This window comes from Cetorhinus maximus, chromosome 32 (genome assembly GCF_964194155.1).
Source record: "Cetorhinus maximus chromosome 32, sCetMax3.hap1.1, whole genome shotgun sequence".
Lineage (NCBI taxonomy): Eukaryota > Metazoa > Chordata > Chondrichthyes > Lamniformes > Cetorhinidae > Cetorhinus > Cetorhinus maximus.
The window spans coordinates 3,307,179-3,326,699 of record NC_135910.1 but is presented as its reverse complement, the minus strand read 5'-3'; the positions used below and the strand labels follow the sequence as shown (position 1 = coordinate 3,326,699).

At 42.9% G+C, this 19,521-nt stretch overlaps 1 protein-coding gene across 3 annotated transcripts in view; it reads right to left on the bottom strand.

The window, feature by feature from the left end:
• Nucleotides 1-2,169: 2,169 nt before the first annotated feature.
• Nucleotides 2,170-19,521, bottom strand: part of rnaset2l (ribonuclease T2, like) — a 60,993-nt gene continuing 43,641 nt past the window's right edge. For 2 of the 3 annotated variants that reach the window (XM_078533381.1, XM_078533383.1), the window contains 3 exons: nucleotides 10,220-10,268; nucleotides 8,279-8,347; nucleotides 2,170-3,793 (listed from right to left, as the gene is read on the bottom strand). In XM_078533381.1, coding sequence (XP_078389507.1) covers nucleotides 3,626-3,793; nucleotides 8,279-8,347; nucleotides 10,220-10,268 — 286 coding nt within the window. In that variant the 3' untranslated portion in view covers nucleotides 2,170-3,625. The remainder of the gene's footprint in view (nucleotides 3,794-8,278; nucleotides 8,348-10,219; nucleotides 10,269-19,521) is intronic. The other variant, XM_078533382.1, reaches the window with a different exon arrangement.

Below are 19,521 nucleotides of genomic sequence, written 5' to 3'. Positions count from 1 at the left end.
TGCTGAGGGTGAGGTAAAGCTATGAATGCAAAGTATGAGTTGGTAGGTGAGTGGCAGGGATGTTGTACTTTGAGTGAGGCTGGTAGTGTATTTATGGGCATTTGAAGATACACTCACTGACCATGACCACTTCTTTGAGGTCTTTAACTTCTTGTGACAATGTATGAAGTTCTCTGGGGTTAGACTCTTGGCATTGAATGCCATAGCTATCTGTCCCACTGTTTTTGCAAAGCTTGTCTAGAGGACCTCCTGGACCCCTGTGGATAGATAACATCTCTCCTCTATCTCCACCTCCTGCACCTAGGCCTTCAGTGTAATACCAGAAAATCTTGGATTGTGCTCTTTGCTGTGTTGTGCCATTCTTCTGCCCTTACCTAGTAGAAATCAGCTGTAGAATGATTTCCAGCGTGTGCTGCAGCTACAATGTGTCTCCCCTTTAGGAGGTGCAAGCTGGCTTTAAGTAGTGCAGGCTAGCTGTCACTCATACTAGCCTCTCAAAATGGTGTGTCCCTTGCTCAGATGTACAGCTTCCCAACCACACACTTAGCATTGGCTGTGCACTGCAATCATTTAAATTAGGAGGCAGTAAGCTTGTGTGCATCAGAAACAATGGGCACAGGGATTTCCATCACTGCCATGTCCATGCCTGTTTTTGGGTCCTGTCCAGTTTCTTGGCCAGCATCTCTAAGAACCTCAGTATTGCATTGAACTGTCAGCCAAAATAAGGCCTTGAACTTACAACCTTCTTACTCCAAGGTGAGGGTAGTACTAAATTAACCAAGCTGACTTTGATTCAGTGGGTACCACTGAAAATTGGATTGCCACTACAGGGTTAGAGTGAGCTAATGGGACAGATTGGATTGCTCTATAGAGAATTGTCATGGATTTGATGGGCTGAATGGCCTCCTTCTGTGCTGTAATGACTGAATTTTTGCCAAGTCCACAATTAGGGAGGGGATGGAATTGGGCAAGTGTAAGAGGTGAGATCACAGTGGAGTTCTGAAACTTTCTTTGCTGTTGATGGAAACTATAATAACGAATGCTTCACCATTATAAATATACAGAATTGACAGAAAAAATATTTTTTTATTTTTTATTTTATGTTTTTTTGGTGCATGATTTACATTTCAGAGATTTACAGATAACCAACTCAAAGAAGTTAACTTATGTTCAAAACTGGACAGGTGGCACTCAACTGAATTTTTAGCATTGATTACTAGCAAAATTATACATTTTTGCAAAAAGTATCCACTGAAGCAACAATTTGCACCGACAGCTTTGGCACAAAAATCATGGCCACCTCAATTTGCCTCCACAGCAATACCTACATATGACAAGCCAAAAATAAATCCAATAAAAGTGTAAAGTAAAAACAGAAAATGTTGGAAATACTCAGCAAGTGCTGTTACATTTGCTAACTTCCAATTTCCCGGTGCCATTCCAGAATTTAGGGTTTGAATTTTGCGTTCCGAGGTCGGGCATAATGTATATAAAATTGTGCGAAATGATGTCGGGTGTGTGTCCTGACGTCATCACTCTGCGATTTTATGCGGGGGGGGTGGGGGTGCCAATCAAGGCCCGCCCAGCATGATACGCGGCCTGGGGATGTGCATGAAGGGGTTGGTGGGGCCATGAAGTCCGCCGGGTCCAATGGCGACCTGGCGGTCAATTCAAAAGAGGCCTCGGCAGCCCCTGGAAGGCTGCCACCGAAGTGTTGCAAATGGAAACCGTAACAGGTGGGCATGGCAGGCGGGAGGGCAGAATGGCGGGGCGGTTGTCCCCGTGTTTATTGTTCAGATGAGTTAATCATGACAGTCTGGTCATGGAGGGCAACATAACCAGGCCCAATCCAATCCTTACCCACTGTCCACATACATATGTATTTTCTAGCTACAGCAAGGAGGAGCAGGAAGTATGACTTATTTAGTAGACTCAGGTCAGAGTATGTGGAGTCAGAGGACAAGTATTACAAGCTAGCTACAAAACAGAAGACAGTTGGGGTTAAAGATAATTAATCAGATTGGCCCGAGGAGGGGAAAACGGAGAGAAATTGCAGCACCCTCTCTCAGCTGACAAGATTGCAGAATCAAACCCGAACCTTCCTAATTTATATGGCAGTGCACTCCTCATGCAATCAATTCAGCCACTAAGTTATTGGGGAACTGACTATCAGTTTGAAAGCAATTATTTTTATTTATTTATTTGCAAGACTAATACAAAAGTAAATAAATAAATGCTACTTTCATATGCAATTTATTGCTGTTAAACCTGCATAAGCATACACAAGATACAGAGCATTTACATTGAAGGATTAGTTAAACCAACTTTTTGAACAAAAAATACATAAGCATCAAAGAAGAAAACACAGATTTGATCTTTTTCATATATATATATTTTATCAACTGCCCACAGGCTGTCCATAGCCAAATGTTAGGTAAAGCTGTACATCTTAGCCTTAATAACATGCCTTCATAATAATACATCTTCCCAGTTCTTTATTTTGAAGAGTCAGATAATTCTAGTTCTGAAGAAGAGTCATACGGACTCGAAACGTTAACTGTGTTCCTCTCCGCAGATGCTGTCAGACCCGCTGAGTTTTTCCAGCTATTTTTGTTTTGTTTCAGATTTCTAGCATCCGCAGTATTTTGCTTTTATCTTAGATAATTCTAAGATGCGTTTCACAGATAAAACACAAGTGCTGAACTTCTTGATTGTTAGTCTGACACTCCAATTTTGTGACACATTGCCTGAAGCATAGTCATACAACACACTGTCAGGAGAAGTAAGACTCAGGTTTGAGCCCACATCTTCTAACTTCATGTGTTTCCCCAAATCAGCCGGAATGTGGGGAGAGAGCAAAGAAACGGAATGAGGGAAATAAGGGACAAAAAAATGTGGATGTGGGAGAGAAAATACAATACAATAAAAAATCTACAGGTTATATTTACTTTGGGTTAAGCCAATTCTTAGGTGATTATACTGAAGCATTAGATTACCTCAATTCAGGAGTGGGGCAGGTAACATACACCAGAGGAAACAAGGAGGTGTCAGACTCTTCAGTTGAAGAGTCATACGGACTTGAAACTTTAACTGTATTCCTCTCCGCAGATGCTGTCAGACCTGCTGAGTTTTTCCAGGTATTTTTATTTTTGTTTTTGATTTGGATTTCCAGCATCCACAGTTTTTTGCTTTTATTCTGGAGGTGTCACTTCATTATCAAACATAAACAGCTCAGTTCTTGCCTTATCTCCCAACTGGTAGATAATATACAAAGACAACATTTCACAAAAGCAAGTAAACTTATGGAGATTGCATGCTTAACATATACCTTGATAAATGAAATTGAATACGGTTTGGTCAAAAATACTGTAACCAGTAGGTTAAAATTCAAACACACTGAGAATAAATGAAAAACAGGTCATTTCAAATGGGCTATACAACATATTCTGACAAAATAATGATGTTGGAAAATGATGTTGCAGCATTTCCTTCATCCAGAAGAGAAGCAAACTTAAATTGGGATTTAATGACAAATGAAGATCTGAAGATAGGAGTCTAATACAGTTCACTCAAAAGCGAAGTCATCCTTAAAACAATAGAAGGTTTGAAATAGAAAAGCACCCCATTAGGAACAAGGATGACGTGGATGGGGTGTGAAAGGATACAAATATATTTCAGACTTGTTTGTACATGGTTTGTAATAAGACTTGCTAAAATTTTCCTCGTGAGGGTGACAGCCAACAGAAAGGTCCTTGCTTAGGGGAATTTTGATTTGCATGAGAATCTGCTGTTCCTGAGTAAACAAAGAAAAGAAACAGTATTAGAGGAAATGGTTATATTGCTGACATTGTTGTCAATCATTATCATTTTACCTGTTGAACAAGTAATGCAGTAAAATGTCCCAAGTGCATCACTCGCCTGTTATAGAACAAAATTTGACACCAAGCCACATAAGAAGATATTAGGACAGATGATCAAAAGCTTCGCCAAGGCTGTAGGTTTTAAGTCTTAAAGGAGGAAGAGAGAGGGTAAACTGGACTTGCTGAGAGTTTGGACATGAGCAGCAGAATTTGGATGACCTCAGGTTTACAGAGGGTGGAAGATTGGAGGTCAGCTAGCAGCGCATTGGAATAGTCAAGACTAGAGGTAACAAAGACACGGATAACAGTTTCAGCAGCAGATGGGCTGAGGCAGAAATGATGTTGGGCAATGTTACAGAAGTGGAAATAGGTGATCTTAGTGATGGCATGGATTTGTGAAGATTACAAGTGACTCAAAATAAAGACACAAAGTGCTGATCTGTCAGCAGAAAGAGAAAAGATAAGCTAACATTTTAGGTGAAAAAAATTAATCTTACACATAAAACATTTACTTTCTTACTAAATTTGACGCTGCTAGACATGCTGCATACATGCGTGGTTATGTCTCGCCTCTGAATCACAAGGTTCTGTGTTCAAGTCCCACCCCAAGACTTTAACACAAAAATCATGGCTGACATTCCAGTGCAGTACTGAGGGAGCACTGCACTGTCTTTTGAAGAGGCATTAAACTGTGGTCCCATCTGCATAGATGTAAAAAGTCCTATGGCATTATCTTGAAGAAAAGCACCCTGGCCAATATTTAGTTTTCAATCGACATCATAAAAACAGATTATCTGCTCATTATCACAATGCTGTTTGTGGGAGTTTACTAAGTGCATATAGGCTGCTGCATATCCTACATTACAACAGTGACTGCACTTCGAAATGTACTTCATTGGCTGTAAAGAGCTTTGAAACATCTGTTGGTTGTAAAAAGTGCTATGTAAATGCAAGTTTTTCTTTTTTTTTTCCAGCATTTTCTATTTTTATTTCAGAACTCCAGCAATTGTTGTTTTCATTTTAATACTTTAGCCATGTAACATAGATAGATGCTTCTTTTCTTTGAAGAGTGTTAAGGATCACAATCAGAGATGGAAACACTTAACAAAATATTTTTTTTTTGTTAATACAGTTCTTTGGTGACTCTGTATGGGTGCATATTCAGATACATGATTCCCACATGGAAAATTCCTGATCTCAGACATTTCTTCGGGCAAAGTGTAAAATGAAGATTAGATGCTTTCCCAGGAGGAAAGAGGAATAATAAAAATAGGACCAGTGGAAGAATAATCTCAGCTTGTGTGCACACATTTCATAGTGGCAGCTTGGCACAGATAGATTCTGTGACCTAAAATGGCATTTAGGCACAAACACTTTGGCCTTGGTCCGTTTAGTGTTTCCAGAATATACTAGGATCTGTTTTAGAGGATTTAAGTGTACTTATGGGTTGATGAAGTTGCGGCTAAGTAATATGTTATTTGGAAGTCCTGGTTTTTCTGCAGTTAGAGCAGAAATTTACAGAGAACTTTTCATACCAAAAAATCACAGTGTGCAAATATATCACCCTATCGGAGGAAGTTACCAATCAGCTGTTAAATGAGTCCAAGCCAGATGGTGAAGTATGAAAAAGACACAATTCTTTTCCTTGATAGTAGGTTTACAGATCTTACAGATCTCTGCCTCCTAACTACAACCCAGTGTCTCAGCTGAGTCGCTTTATAATCTTTAGAATGATTGACCTAAATGGAGTTGGTGTATTTGGTGCCTTTGGAGACGGCGTGCTTGGCCAGTTCCCCTGGCAGTATGATGTGAACGTCGCTCTGGACCTCCCTGGCCGAGATGGTGTGGCGCTTGTTGTAGTGAATGAGATGCGAAGCCTTGGAGGTGAATGCGCTCGAAAATGTTGACAAGGAAGGAATTCATAACACTCATAGCCTTGGATGAGATCCTGGTGGAAGGGTGGACCTGAGTCAGCACCCTGTACACGTAAGTGGAATAGCTCTGCTTGTGAGATTTTCTTCGTTTCTTAGGCGGCTTCAGTCAGCAACCGTTTCAACGCCTTGTGGGACGCGCCATCGCCGCCACCTCAGGCATTCTACTCGACTTGGACCAACTCAACTCAGTTAAAGGGCATTAGAGAACCAGATGGGTTTTTACAACAATCGACAATGGTTTCATCGTCATCATTAGACTTTTAATTCCAGATTTTTTTATTGAATTCAGATTCCACCATCTGCCACGGCGGGATTCGAACCCTGGGCCTCTGGATTACTAGTCCAGTGACAATACCACTACGCCATCGCATGTGATCTCAGTCTTTAATCAAACAATGCTCATCACCTGTGTATCTTTAACAACATAATCAACAGACCATTAACACTGACCTTCCTTGATCTTAAATACTGAGCCAACATGCATTCAGAGCAGTGTAGGAGCTACAAGTCTATGGCCGGAATTCTCCATCCCCATTGGCGGCGGACGTGTTTGGTGGTGTGAGCGGACAATATGGTGAGAAATCCAAAATTCGGTTTCATACCATCGTGAAATCAGTTTGTGATTTTCTGCTCCGCCCGTCAATGGTGGGCTGCGTTTCCGCCACTGCATGTCAGGAATGTCATTTTAATATATCCGCATCTAATTATAAGGCCTGCTCGTCGGAATCATCCCGCAGCATCAAATTTACGGCCCATGTCGGTGGGAAAACACACTGGCCCAGAACACGTCTTGACAAGTGTGATGTGCAGAAGTCAGGGCCTTGCTCACACTGCAGCCATCCGAGGAGCATAAGATACTGGAGCCCTACAGCTACTGAACCCTGGGTGAGTTTTCATGGACATGGCTCCGCCATGAAGCAGTTCATGGAAGGTGGGAGATCCCCAGGTGGAATTGTCCCAGATTTGCATTGCTTGCGGTAGCGGGTGGGTAAAACAACATTTTACCCACCCGCCGCAATGGTGAGTTTTCACACTGAATCCAAACAGCCACATTATTTATGCATTCCTGAGAAACACGGCATTTCCCACCCGCCATCACCTTGCTGCTTCATCACGCTGGGCGCCATATTTAAAGTCCAGCCATGCACACACATCTCAGTGCTTCCAGCCCATGACTGCTGCAGGGAAGATGTCCGTGAAAGGCAAAAAGACGGAAGCTCCAAGGTTTAGTTTCGCATCACTGGAATGCCTTTTGGATGCCTTGGAGGCCCGCCGCGATATCCTCTACCTCCGTTCTGGCCGCAGGATGGGCAGCAGTGTGACCAACCAGGCTTGGGAAGCGGTGGTTGTTCTAATGCCCTGCAAAAGAGGACAGCCACGCAGTGTCGCTACAGGATGAATGGTCTCATCCGTTCTGCCAGGTTAACTTACTCTTCTCATCACTTTCAACTCATGCACTCACAAACCCATCACACATCCACAGGGATCTCACACCTCAACGGGCAACACCACTAACTCTCACCCACACCCTCACATCTCCATTAGGCTCAAATCCTCTGGAGTTTGCGTCCTCATCCTGTCCATGACTCCGCTCACCACACAACATTCCATGCAGTGCCATGCATCCTGCTCACATTCTCTCCACCTATTTTCATGCAGAAGAGCTGGCTGAAAGCAGCAGGGAAAGGTCCCAGACCATGAGGTGGAGTGGCCCAAGTTAGCCCCCTCACTCACTTTGAGGAGCGTGCCATTGCGCTGACCGGTGAGGACATGGACTGTGCCTGCAGCGACACTGAGGTTGGTGGTGAACACCCACATGAGGATCCTGCACCCCATCATCCCTCACTCAACTCAACTATGACTGTTCTCTCCCCTGCTTTTGACTCTGCTGCCACGCACTACTCATTTCTACTTTGGTTCACAGGGAGCTCTGCCATGCGACCAATACCCTCAGCTTCATCTAGGTCCGCACCTCCAGCCAAGAGGACACCTTCTTAGTGACCTTGCTTGCTGGCCTTCACCCAGCGCCGGGTTAGAGGACATTGCAGCAGGCCTCTACTGCGTCCAGTAGTCTCTTGAGGGAGGCGTCGCTAAATTTAGGGGCAGCATGCTTCCTACCTTTGGCATTCACCAGCAGCTTGCTATCCCTTGAAGAGTGATAGCTCTGTGCGGGGTGGCGTTTAAATGTGGCGCCCGACTTACTGAAAGCCTGAGGTGACAGCAGGGCGGGCAAATCAGAGAGTGCCCCACCAGTGAGCCGGCGTGTTTCCTGGGAATGAATTATTAATGAGGCGGGACGTGCCAGGAATGGGACAGTTATGCCGTGAAAAGCTGCCATTGCTGTAGTTACAATAAAAATGTTTTTTTGCAAATCCATAATATCAAACTGTTGAATCTTTAGTGCTTTGGGATAAAACCGTATGTTTCTTACTTTTAAAATCAATAATTAATGTGATCAAACTAGTCAATTAATGAACATCTTACCTTGTAAATGTAACACTGGAGATTTATATCAGTGCCCAGGTAAAACAGTGCTGAGTGGAAATGTTCATACTGTGAAATGATAAAAAGACAGATTCAGGTTGATTAGAAGAGAGTGAATGAACAACACAGAGCAAGAGAGAAAAAAAAGATTGAAAAAAAGACAATGAAGATTGTGGGAAAATCTGGAGGACTAGAATGAGATAAAAGATAAGAGATAGCAAAATTTAGGAATTCGCGATATGCCATTTGCGACACCAGGGATAGTAATTGTCACTACTGACTTCGGGCAAACTGGCGTAATTCTTTTGCTTCCAACAAAGGGGGTCTTGAAAATTTTTAATCAAAGGAAATAGTATATTTTTATAGTAAAATTAGATGTATACGTAAAAATGGACTGCATCAGCTTTGGGTGGGTGACCTTGCTGCCTGCTTAGGAGCGCACGTTAAATTATGAATAGTCAGCTCCCAAGCAGGTAAGTAACCTGGTTGACTTTAATTAATTACCCACCTGGTATCTGTCAGGTGGCTAAGGTGAAAATCAGCTCCATAAGTTGACTTTTGTCTATCACTTCAGCTGCTTATCAAATGCTCATTAAACTGGACTGTGGTCAATAACTAAAAACTGCGGTAACAACTTATCTTCAATTTCTGGAGCAATGGGTAAATTTCTAACTCATACTGCTACTCACCCATTTCATTGTGTTTGACCGAATAGATTCTGTAGGATGTCAATGATGTCAGAGCTTTGAGAATCTGTTTTCTAGGTCAGCCATTGAAGTTAATGCCAACAGCTCCAGGGATGAGAGATTAGAGTTATGAGGATTGACTGCAGAAGCTGGGTTTGTTCTCCTTAGAGCAGAAAAGACCAAGGGAAGATTTAATAGAAGTGTTCAAAAGCATGACAGAGAGTAAATAGAGAGAAACTGTTTCCAGTGGCTGAAAGGTTGATAACCAGAGGGCACAGATTTAAGATGTTCGATGAAAGAGGTGGATGCGACATGTGGAATTGAATAAATGCTCAAAAAGAGAAAGAATTGCACAGATTTGGGGAAAGAGTAAGGGGAGTTGCCCTGACTGGATTGCTCTCCAAAAGAGTTGGCGCAGACTCAATGGGCTGAATTGCTTCCCTTTGTACTGCACTATTCTATGATTCTATAATTATAACCTGGAGTACATCACAAATTCATAAATGACAGTATAGGGATAATTTGTGAGCTGCCACTCTCAACAGGAAGCATTGCAGGCATTCAGCACAGGTCAGAATATTGGAGCTGTAATGTTGTAAAACCCTATTTCTATTCCAGCCTTCACTTCTGACGACACCCTACTAGATGCATAGCCTTGTAAAATTAATACTATGTATAGCATTAATGCTACTTTAATCCTTTAATCACTATAGCTGCACAATGAGATCTAAAACATAGGGTTGACTGCAGAAGCTGGGTTTGTTTTACAGTGCATTACAGTTTTGGTCTTATGAATTTATGTCTCTGGCCAATGCACAAATAAAGCAAATGCAGCAAGGGTGAGTTGATGTGAGAAACACTTAGGCCTTTGTTGTGGATACCAGATTCCATTGGAAGGAGGGTTGGTAACTTGAGGGCACATTTAAGGTAATTGGCCATAGATACAGGGGAAAAATTAAGTTTCCAAAAAAATACGGTGAGTTCTGATGATCTGAAATGCATGACCTGAAAGGTAGTGGAAGCACATTAACTAGTAAATTTTAAAAGGAAATTGGATATATACTTGAAAAAGGAGAAATACCCAAGGCTTTGGGGGAAAGAACAAGGTAATGGGATTAATTGGATAACACTTTTAAAGACCCAGCATATAGATGATGCATTCTATGTCAAAATAGTAATGTTCTTGGGAGACAATGAAGTGTAAATATAAGTATTCAAATCTCTGAATATTTTTGGGATAGATAATTGATCTTACCGTGTAACTGTTATTACATGAAGGTTTGATCCCAGCAGCAGATAAGGACCTGAAAAAAGAGTTAAAAAGTCTAAATTGATGCTATTGTAAATTAAAATGGGACTGACAAGTTGGTATGTTTAACCCTGTCATTGAGGGTGACAAATGGGACATTTTAGAATAGCACTTATCTCATAACTGGATATTCATCTTGTCCAGTTTCAAAGCAGTCAATCTAATCAAAATATCACATCAGGCCAATAAAGTGATTTTCAAGCTCTAAAGTGCTGATGCATATCTGGGCAGAGATGAACTATAGTATCAGGCAATGGTACCCCACTATGCAGTTGTTGTACATAGCATAAGGAGTTAAAGAGAAGAGTAATTATCAATTGCATTGAGACTGCACACCAGGCATGAAATAGGCATATTATACCCTTAAAAATCTTTAGAGTTTTTCCTATAATGCAGTCTCAGCAACTGAACAGTATTGGTGGAGCTGAGCACCATACTACAATGTTGGTCCATTCTGTTACACTGGTTTCTGCACTTAAAGGGAGACTACTTATTAGTTGCATAAAGTAGCTGCATGTTGACCCAGCAGTAGATCTTGAATTCAGAATCTTGTGATTCAGAGGCGAGAGTGCTACCCACTGAGCCACGGCTGAAATACACATAGATAGACATGGAGAGAAATTACCAGCAAGAAATCTGGGTGGTAGATTTGTTCTGAATCTATCCTATTTAGCACAGTGTCATCTACCTCTCACCATGTCATTCTCTGTTTCTCTTTATGCATCCATATTTCTCCCTCTCCAATTCCATACCTACTTCTTCTATGTCCTTGTACACGGTAGTGAAAGATTATATTAAATTATTATTTTACATTCTCGCTTTCATTCTACCCTAACTATCTCTCACCAACATTGTAGTGTATTAAAGCGCAATATTCATTTTGATCATTTGAAGTTAACCATATACAGTTATACCAGCTGAGGGAGTCTGCTAGTGTCTGCAGTAGCAGTTTTAATAAAGGAAGCCATTGATGCTTGTTTAATTCTGGTGCCTCAGGTTGTTTTATGTCCTAAGAACTTCACACTGGCAATGAGGATAATGAAAAATAACAAGCAATCCTTCCAGGTATGAATGTTTTGCAGGGTTTTACCTGCCTTGTACAGAGAAAATAGCATTTTTAAGTTGCAGACTTGGAGTCATGCTGTGTTCAGTGCAAGCAAGCTCAGATCTAACAAGCAGGAAAGCTATTACAGACAAGTTTAATCACTATTGCTGATGAAATGGCATTGACTATGCCCAATCTACAACCTTTTCATGTGCGTTTAGAACCATGATCTGTGTTCCCACATTGGCAGAAGTGTCTGCGTCGTTTCAAAGGTGCGATGGCAGGTTTTGCAATCACATGATAAAAGGAAAAAGGCCTGACTTCTCCATTATGCCCAAGAAAAATACAATGTATGAAACAGTCATCTTCTGATGCACAAAGTAAGAAGCAAATGAGACAATTGACCAATAGTGCACGCGTTTGAGGCAACTAGCAACCAAATGTGACTTTGGTGATGTTGAACATGTTGAAAGGGAAATTAAAACACAAATAACTGAATGTTGTCTCCCTGGCCAACTATGCCAAATAGCACTCAAGAAAGTCAGAAAGCTGCCAGATCTATTGGAGTTAGCAACATCAATATTGCTTTCAGAGTCCAGAGCTATTGAAGTTGAGGCTGCCAACAGTAAATGCCACACTCTAGGCTCAACTCCTATGAAAACTATTCATCACTCACGTGCCAGGAAACCACCCGCAAAGCAACAACAGTGGTCTCACAAACAAAGTTGTGATGTGTCCAACCGATGTTTTCACTGTGGTGGTGCTTACTCACACCAGACAGTGTGTCCTGCCACTGGTAAAAAGTGCAAAGCTTGTGGAAAGCCCAACCATTTTGCTTCTGTTTGTCGCTCATCAACAAATGAACTACCAAGACCAGTGCCAACAGAATGGTGCCATGTATGCATACCATAGTAAAACAGTGAGTCACCTCCTGACTCCCCAAAGCCTGTCCACCATGTACAAGCAACGAGTCATGAGTGTGATGGAATACTTTCCATTTGCCTGGACGAGTTCAGCTCCAATAACACTCGAGGCTTGACAGCATCCAGGACAAAGCAGCCCACTTGATTGGCACCCCATCTACAAACATTCAATCCCTCCACCACTGATGCACAGTAGCAGCATTGTGTACCATCTACAAGATGCACTGTAGGAACTCAAAAGCCTCCTTAGACAGCACCTTCCAAACCCATGACAACTACCTTCTAGAAGGACAAAGGCAGCAGATAAATTGGAATACCACCACCTGTAAGTTCCCTTCCAAGCGACTCACCATCCTAACTTGGAAATATATCGCCATTCCTTCACTGTTGCTGGGGCAAAATCCTGGAACTCCCTCTCTAACAGCACTGTGGTGTACCTACACCACATGGACTGCAGCGGTTCAAGAAGGCAGCTCACCTTCTCAAGAGCAAGTAAGAATGGACAATAAATGCTGGCCTAGCCAGCGATGCTCATATCCCATGAACGAATAAATAAAAAGAATGTAGCCAATGTAGAGGTGGATGACCCTGAACATACTTTTGTGCTCTCTTTCAGACACAGCAAACAGTCACACGTGACAGTGACCATTGGCTGCTCAGACTTGGATGCTCTAATAGATATAGGAGCATCTATCAGTGTCATGGGACACTGCAAACTAAGGAATATGAAAATTTTCCCTTATAATAGTGACAAACTACTGAAAATTCCCTGGATTTCGAAACAGCAATCTAATTCAAAGACGCTAGAATAAAGGCTGCATTTTATGTCATATCTGGAGAATGTGACAAGCTTATCAGTTTACACACACCAACAGATCTGCACATTGGTTGCAACTGCATGGATGATTTCCACGCATACCAATAACATTCTCAAATGTATGCTGACTGCTTCAGTGGAAATCGGCAAACTGAAAGGTGTTCCATGCATGTTGCACATAGACCCCAATGTGCCCCCAATCGCGCATCAACAATGACGAATAACATTTCGTGTCAGGAAGCAGACTGAGAAGAAACTTCAGTGTCTACTTGACCTTGACATTTTGAGAAAGTTGGGGTGAGCCTACCCCTCGGGTCTCACTCATACAAGTTGTCAAGTAACCCAAGAATGAAAACCAGTTTAGAATCCGCATTGATATGTGGTCACCAAACCAAGCCATGCAACAAAAAAGATGCTTGACACAGACAGTTGATGACATCATAGAGAAAGTGCATGGTGCTAAACTTGACCTCAATGTAGGGATACCATCAAATCGAGCTAGCGGCAGAATCGAGGTATCTTAGTATTCTCCACTCACATCGGAATTTTTCGATACGAGAGGCTCAACTTTGGAGTCAATTCAGCAGCTGAGGTATATCAGTGCATGATTCAGTCTGCACTTCAAGGACTTGAAAGCATGCTGAACATCAGTGGTGACATTCTCATCTACAGTCACACAGAAATTGAACTTGAGACATGCCTGCATGGATGCCTACAATGTCTTAGAGGATGTAACGTCACCTTGAGCAAAGACAAATGCTTGTTCAGTGAAAGCAGAATCAAATTCTTCAGCCATGTGTTCAACAGTGAAGGAGTGTCACCTGATACATGGAAAGTTGATGCCAATGCAAATGCTGCGAATTCTACAAATGTGCAGGGAGTCAGAGTCTGCTAGGACTCATCATGTACTGTAGTCACTTAATTCCTGACTTCACTACGCTATCTGTCCCCCTACGCGATCTGATAAAAGAGACCACTAAGTGGAAGTGGACCACATCACGCAAACAGGCTATACACCTGATCAAATAATGGTTGTCAGCAAGTTGCACAAATGCCTATTTCAACCCTGAGAAAACCACCCAGCTAGGTGTGGATGCAAGCCCAGTTGGCTTAGGTGCAGTTCTTGAGTGAAAAGACAAGGCAGGGAACCCATCAATTGCTGTGATGGCAAGCCGATCGCTAATACCTGTGCAGCAAATTTATTTGCAAAGAGAGAGAAGCACTCCCAATCACATGGGGTCGCTTACATTTTCATCTCTATTTGTATGGAAATGTTTTTGAAATCATAACCTACGAGTTAGCTTTTTAAAATTCCAAGCCTGTGGCATCACGACTGACTCAGCTGCACGGGGGGAGATAAAAGAGTGGGAGAGCATTAGTGATAGGGCATTCTATCATAAGGGGAACAGATAGACGTTTCTGCAGCTGCAGATGTGACACCAGGATGGCATGTTGCCTCCCTGGTGCCAGGGTTAAGGATATCGGTGAGTGGCTGCAGGACATTCTGAGGGGGGAGAGTGAACAGCCAGAGGCTGTGGTCCATACCGGTACCAGTGGCATAGGTACAAAGAAGGATGAGGTCCTGAAAGCAGAATATATGGAGTTGGAAATAAATTAAAAGGCAGGACCTCAAAGGTAGTAATCTCAGGGTGACTCCCAGTGCCACATGCTAGCGAGATCAGGAATAGGAGAATAGACCAAGAAAAGCTGTTCCCTCAGATGATGGTTACAAGGACTAGAGGGACATAGATTTAAGGCTTTGGGCAAGAGATGCAGGGGTTTATGAGGAAGAACTTTATTGCACAGCAAGTGGTAATGACCGGAACTCGCTACCTATGACAGTAGTGGAAGGAAGGAAATTGGATAGGCATTTCCATGGTTACGGGGATAAAACAGGAGAATGGAAATGATTAGATTGCACTACAGAGATTCAATGGGCCAAATAGCCTCCTGTGCCATAATGACTTTATGATTCTAAGACCCATGGGTTTCTTGTGATTCCCCCACAGTCTCTAAATTGTCAGACTGCTTGTCTAACATCCAGTGATGGATGCGCAAATATTTTCTTCAAAGAAATATCAGGAAGGCTGAAGTCATCGTATTTGATCCCTACCACAAACTCCCTAGTCACCTATCCATCCCCGTCTCTGGCAACTGTCTCAGGTTAAACAAGACTGTTCACAACCGTGGCAACGTATTTGAACCCAAGATGAGCTTTCAATGACATGTCAGCACCATTACTGTGACCTGCTGTTTTCAACGCCATAACCTCACCCAACTCCGCCCTGCCTCAGCTCTGCCTCATCCATGCCTTTGTTACCTCTAGAATTGATTGTTCTGATACACTTTGGACTGGCCTCCCATGTTCTTATCTCTCTAAATTTGAGGTCATCCAAAATTGCTGGCTGTATCCTAACTCGCACCTAATCCTGTTCACACATCACCCCATGTTCATTAACCTACACTGGATCCCAGTTAAGCAACCCCTTTTTGAAATTCTCATCTTTGTATTCAAATCCCTCCATGGCCTCACACTCTCCATCTCCTTAATCTCCTACAGTCCTACAATCTTCTGAGTTATCTGCATTCCTACGACTCAGGTCTCTTGAGCATCTCTGATTTTAATTGCTTTGCCATTGGTGCTTTACTTTCAGTTACCAAGTTCCTAAGTTCTGGAGTTCGCTCCCTAAACCTCTCAGTCTCACTTCCTCTCTTTTCTCCTTTAAGGTGCTCCTTAAAATATATCACTTCAAATAAGCTTTTGGTCATCTGCCCTATTATCTCCTTATATGGCTCGTCAAATTTTGTTAGATAGTGCCCCTGTGAAGCACCTTGGGATGTTTTACAATGATAAAGGTGCTATATAAGTACAAGTTATTCCTATTGCTATAAATTACTTTATAAATACTGCTTCTGGAGAAGGAAGGACAGTATCAGAGGAAACAGGTCAGCCTAGATATTGCAACCTACTGGATTTTATAATATTTGTTATGCCAAGTGGAGAACCTGCTTTAACCTGCATGAAAATGATGTGATGACAGGAGTAAACCTCCATCATTGTTAATCACAAGCCATGTTTAACTAACTTGATTGAGTTTTTTGATGAGGTGACGGAGACGGTTGATAAGGCTAATGCAGTTGATGTAGTGCATATGGATTTCCAAAAGGCATTTAACAAAGTGCCTCATATCAGGCTTGTCAGCAAAGTTGAAGCCCATGGAATAAAAGGGACAGTAGCAGCAGGGATACAAAGTTGGCTGAGTGACCGGAAGTAGAAAGTAGTGCTGAACGATTGTTTTTCACACTAAAGGAAGGTATACAGTGGGGTTCCCCAGGAGTTGGTACTAGGACTACTGCTTTCCTTGATATATATTAATGACCTAGGCTTGGGTGTGCAGGACACAATTTCACAATTTGCAGTGAACTGGGAGGAGGATAGTTATATACTTCAAGAGGACATAGACAGGCTGGTGGAATGAGTGGACATGTAAAGTGGTTCATTTTGGTGGGAAGAATGAAGAGAGCCAATATTAAATAAAGGACACAATTTTAAAAGGCATACAGGATCCTGGGCTTTATAAATAGGGGCACACTATACAAAAGCAAGAAAGTTGTGATGAACCTTTATAAGACACTGGTTTGACTTCAACTCGAGTATTGTGTTAAACCCTGGGCATCACTTTTTAGGAAGGATGTGGGAGTTTAGCGAGGGTGCAGAAAAAGCTTAAGAGAATGGTTCCAGAATGAGAGACTTCAGTTACAAGAATAGATTGAAGAAGCTGGGGTTATTCTCCTTGGGGGAAGAGAAGGTTAAGAGGAGATTTGTATCATGACAGTGGATTACAACCCCAAATTACTTATGGGCTTATTGAATGCATTAAGAAAGACATGTGGTTTTTAAAAAGGCATACAAGCAAAGATGTTAAGCAAAAGATGGCTGAGAATGTAAAGTAACCACTTTCTGGAAAATTCCTATGTGGACTATACTTGACCAACTAGTCCCGAGAGACCATGGAATGTCGCACCTAAAAGGGTGTCAAGGCTCGCTTCAGACAGAGACACTTGAAAGGAAGAGATGAAATGCAAAAGACTGAACTTCAATCTCCTGTGGTTGTGGAGACAATAGAGACTGATTGCCACATCTCAGCAGACATCCAAAACCTATCTTCTGTTGAGTTATAGCTCAGAACGTGGAAACGGTCTGAGTTGAAAGAAAACAGACTCTGGGCAAAAGACATGTTTTTTTTTCCTTCCAAGAATACATAAGGAAATGGGTTAAAAAGCTAACTGCAAACCTGATCTGTGTATGCTAGTGTGCCAGAGTGCTGTGAGAGTGACAGCACAGGAAGATCAACTAATCACCTCTGTGGTTACAGGTAAAGTCTCTCTCCCTTTGTTGCTGGAACCAAGTCAGCAAAGCCACAATCAAAAAGGAAATAGGACAGCTTCTTCAGCCAACGTGCAGAACCAAGTGTCTCCAAACCAAATGCTAAACTGTCAAGGTCAGCTCTACCGGAATTACCCACTTAACGGCAGCAATGTTTTGCCATCCATGCCTAACTGATTGATTCGTATATTTTTTAAAACTTTTATTTGGACTCAACTTCTCATTTCTGATCTGTGTGTTTGTGTGTTGCGTTTTTATTACTTTTTCTCGAATTTTTAGTAGCTAATAAACTTATTCTTCCTTTGACTCAAGAAAGCCTGGTTAAATTGGCTCCCTCTAAAACATAAATACATTTGGACTGGATAAAGGTATCCACGGAGAGGAAGGGATCCCTTTTAAATTAACCTTGTTGCGACCAGCCAAGGGGGCGGTTTGCATAAAGAAGGGGAGCCAGTGCATTCTCCCTCACCCGGGAGCATAACAAAATTGGGGTCTCATTTGGGAAGTTAACAAATTGGGGGACCTCGCCCGGGGATCAGTCGTAACAATAGAGGTGTTTAAAATCATGAGGAGTCTAGGCATATAGATAGGATGTAACACTTCACATTGGTGGAAGGATCAAGAACCGGAGGACACTTATTAAAGATGATTGACAAAAGAAGCAATGGTGACATGCAGCAAGTGGTTAGGATCTGGAATGCACTGTATGAGAGTATGGTGGAGGCAGATTCAATTGTGGCTTTCAAAAAGGAATTGGATAAACGCCTGAAGAGAAGAAAATGGCTGGGTTATGCGGAAAGGGCAGTGGTGTGGGACTAGCAGAATTGCTCTTGCAGAAAGCCAGCACAGACACAGGGTGGAATTGTCCTAGATTTGCACCAAGTGCAGTAGCGTACAGGAAAAAAGTCGTTTTACCCGCCAGCTGCAATGGTGGAATTTTTGTGCCGTATTGTCCCACTCCCGACTCATTAATTATGCAACCATAGGAAACACACTGTCTCGCTGGTGAATGGCATCGATTTGCCCACCATGCTGTTACCTCACTGCTTCCTCATGCAGGGCGCCATATTTAAACTCCAGCTGTGTGCACACTTCTCAATGCTTGCAGCCCAGGACTGCTCCGGTGAAGGTATGGCCCCAAAAGCCAAGAAGAGTGCAACCACCCGCACCACCACCCACCCCCTCCCCCCCACACCCCCCATCACCCGATTCAGTGACACATCCCTGGGACACCTTCTGGATGCTGTGGAGGCCCACTGCGATGCCCTCTACCCCCGCTCTGGCTGCAGGAGGCCCATCAGTTTCATCAGTTGGCTTGAGAGGGAGTGGTAGTGGTGGTCAGTGCCAATGCTGCACACAACAGGTCAGCCATGCAGTGCAGAAAACGGATGAATGATTTCATCTGCGCTGCCAGGGTAAGGGTAAGGCAACCATCTTATCACTGTAAACACACACACACACAAGGCCATCACACACTCACTGGTATCTCACTCACTGCCAGCTCAAGAAACATTGCTACTCACTCTCTCACACACACCCTGACATCTCAATATGGCCTCATCTCCTCTGGAGACTGCCTCCTCAGCCCTCACCATCTTGAGGCCACTTGCACAGATCAACATGTTACCCCACACACACCCTGGGATACCCCCTTCCCCAGTATAGCCTTCCTTTCCCTTGCCTGAGGCCGCTTCTCCCCCTCCGCCAAGCTTAAACCCTAGCCCTGCAGCCATTGAAAAGCCACCCTCACCTTTAAGCTGGTCCGGTAGGTAGAGATCTGCCCGTGAGCCCCCCTAAAAGTGATGTGGTGCTGCCTGTGAAGCCTGGTGCTGATGACCACGAGTGCTGCCCGAAGCAAGGTAGGCAAACAAACCTCGAAGTCCCGAGTGAAGTGCAGCTCACCAGGTGCAGGTCGCTTATATACAGTTGTGAAACACGTCGATGTGCAATCACACTGACGTGCTCGGATGATCAAGAGTGTCGGGGGGATGATTTCGGTGAGCAGGGCTTATAGTGAGATGCTAAAGTATTGAAATTAGGTTCTCGACTTCCGGCGGCAGGCCATTGATGGGTGAA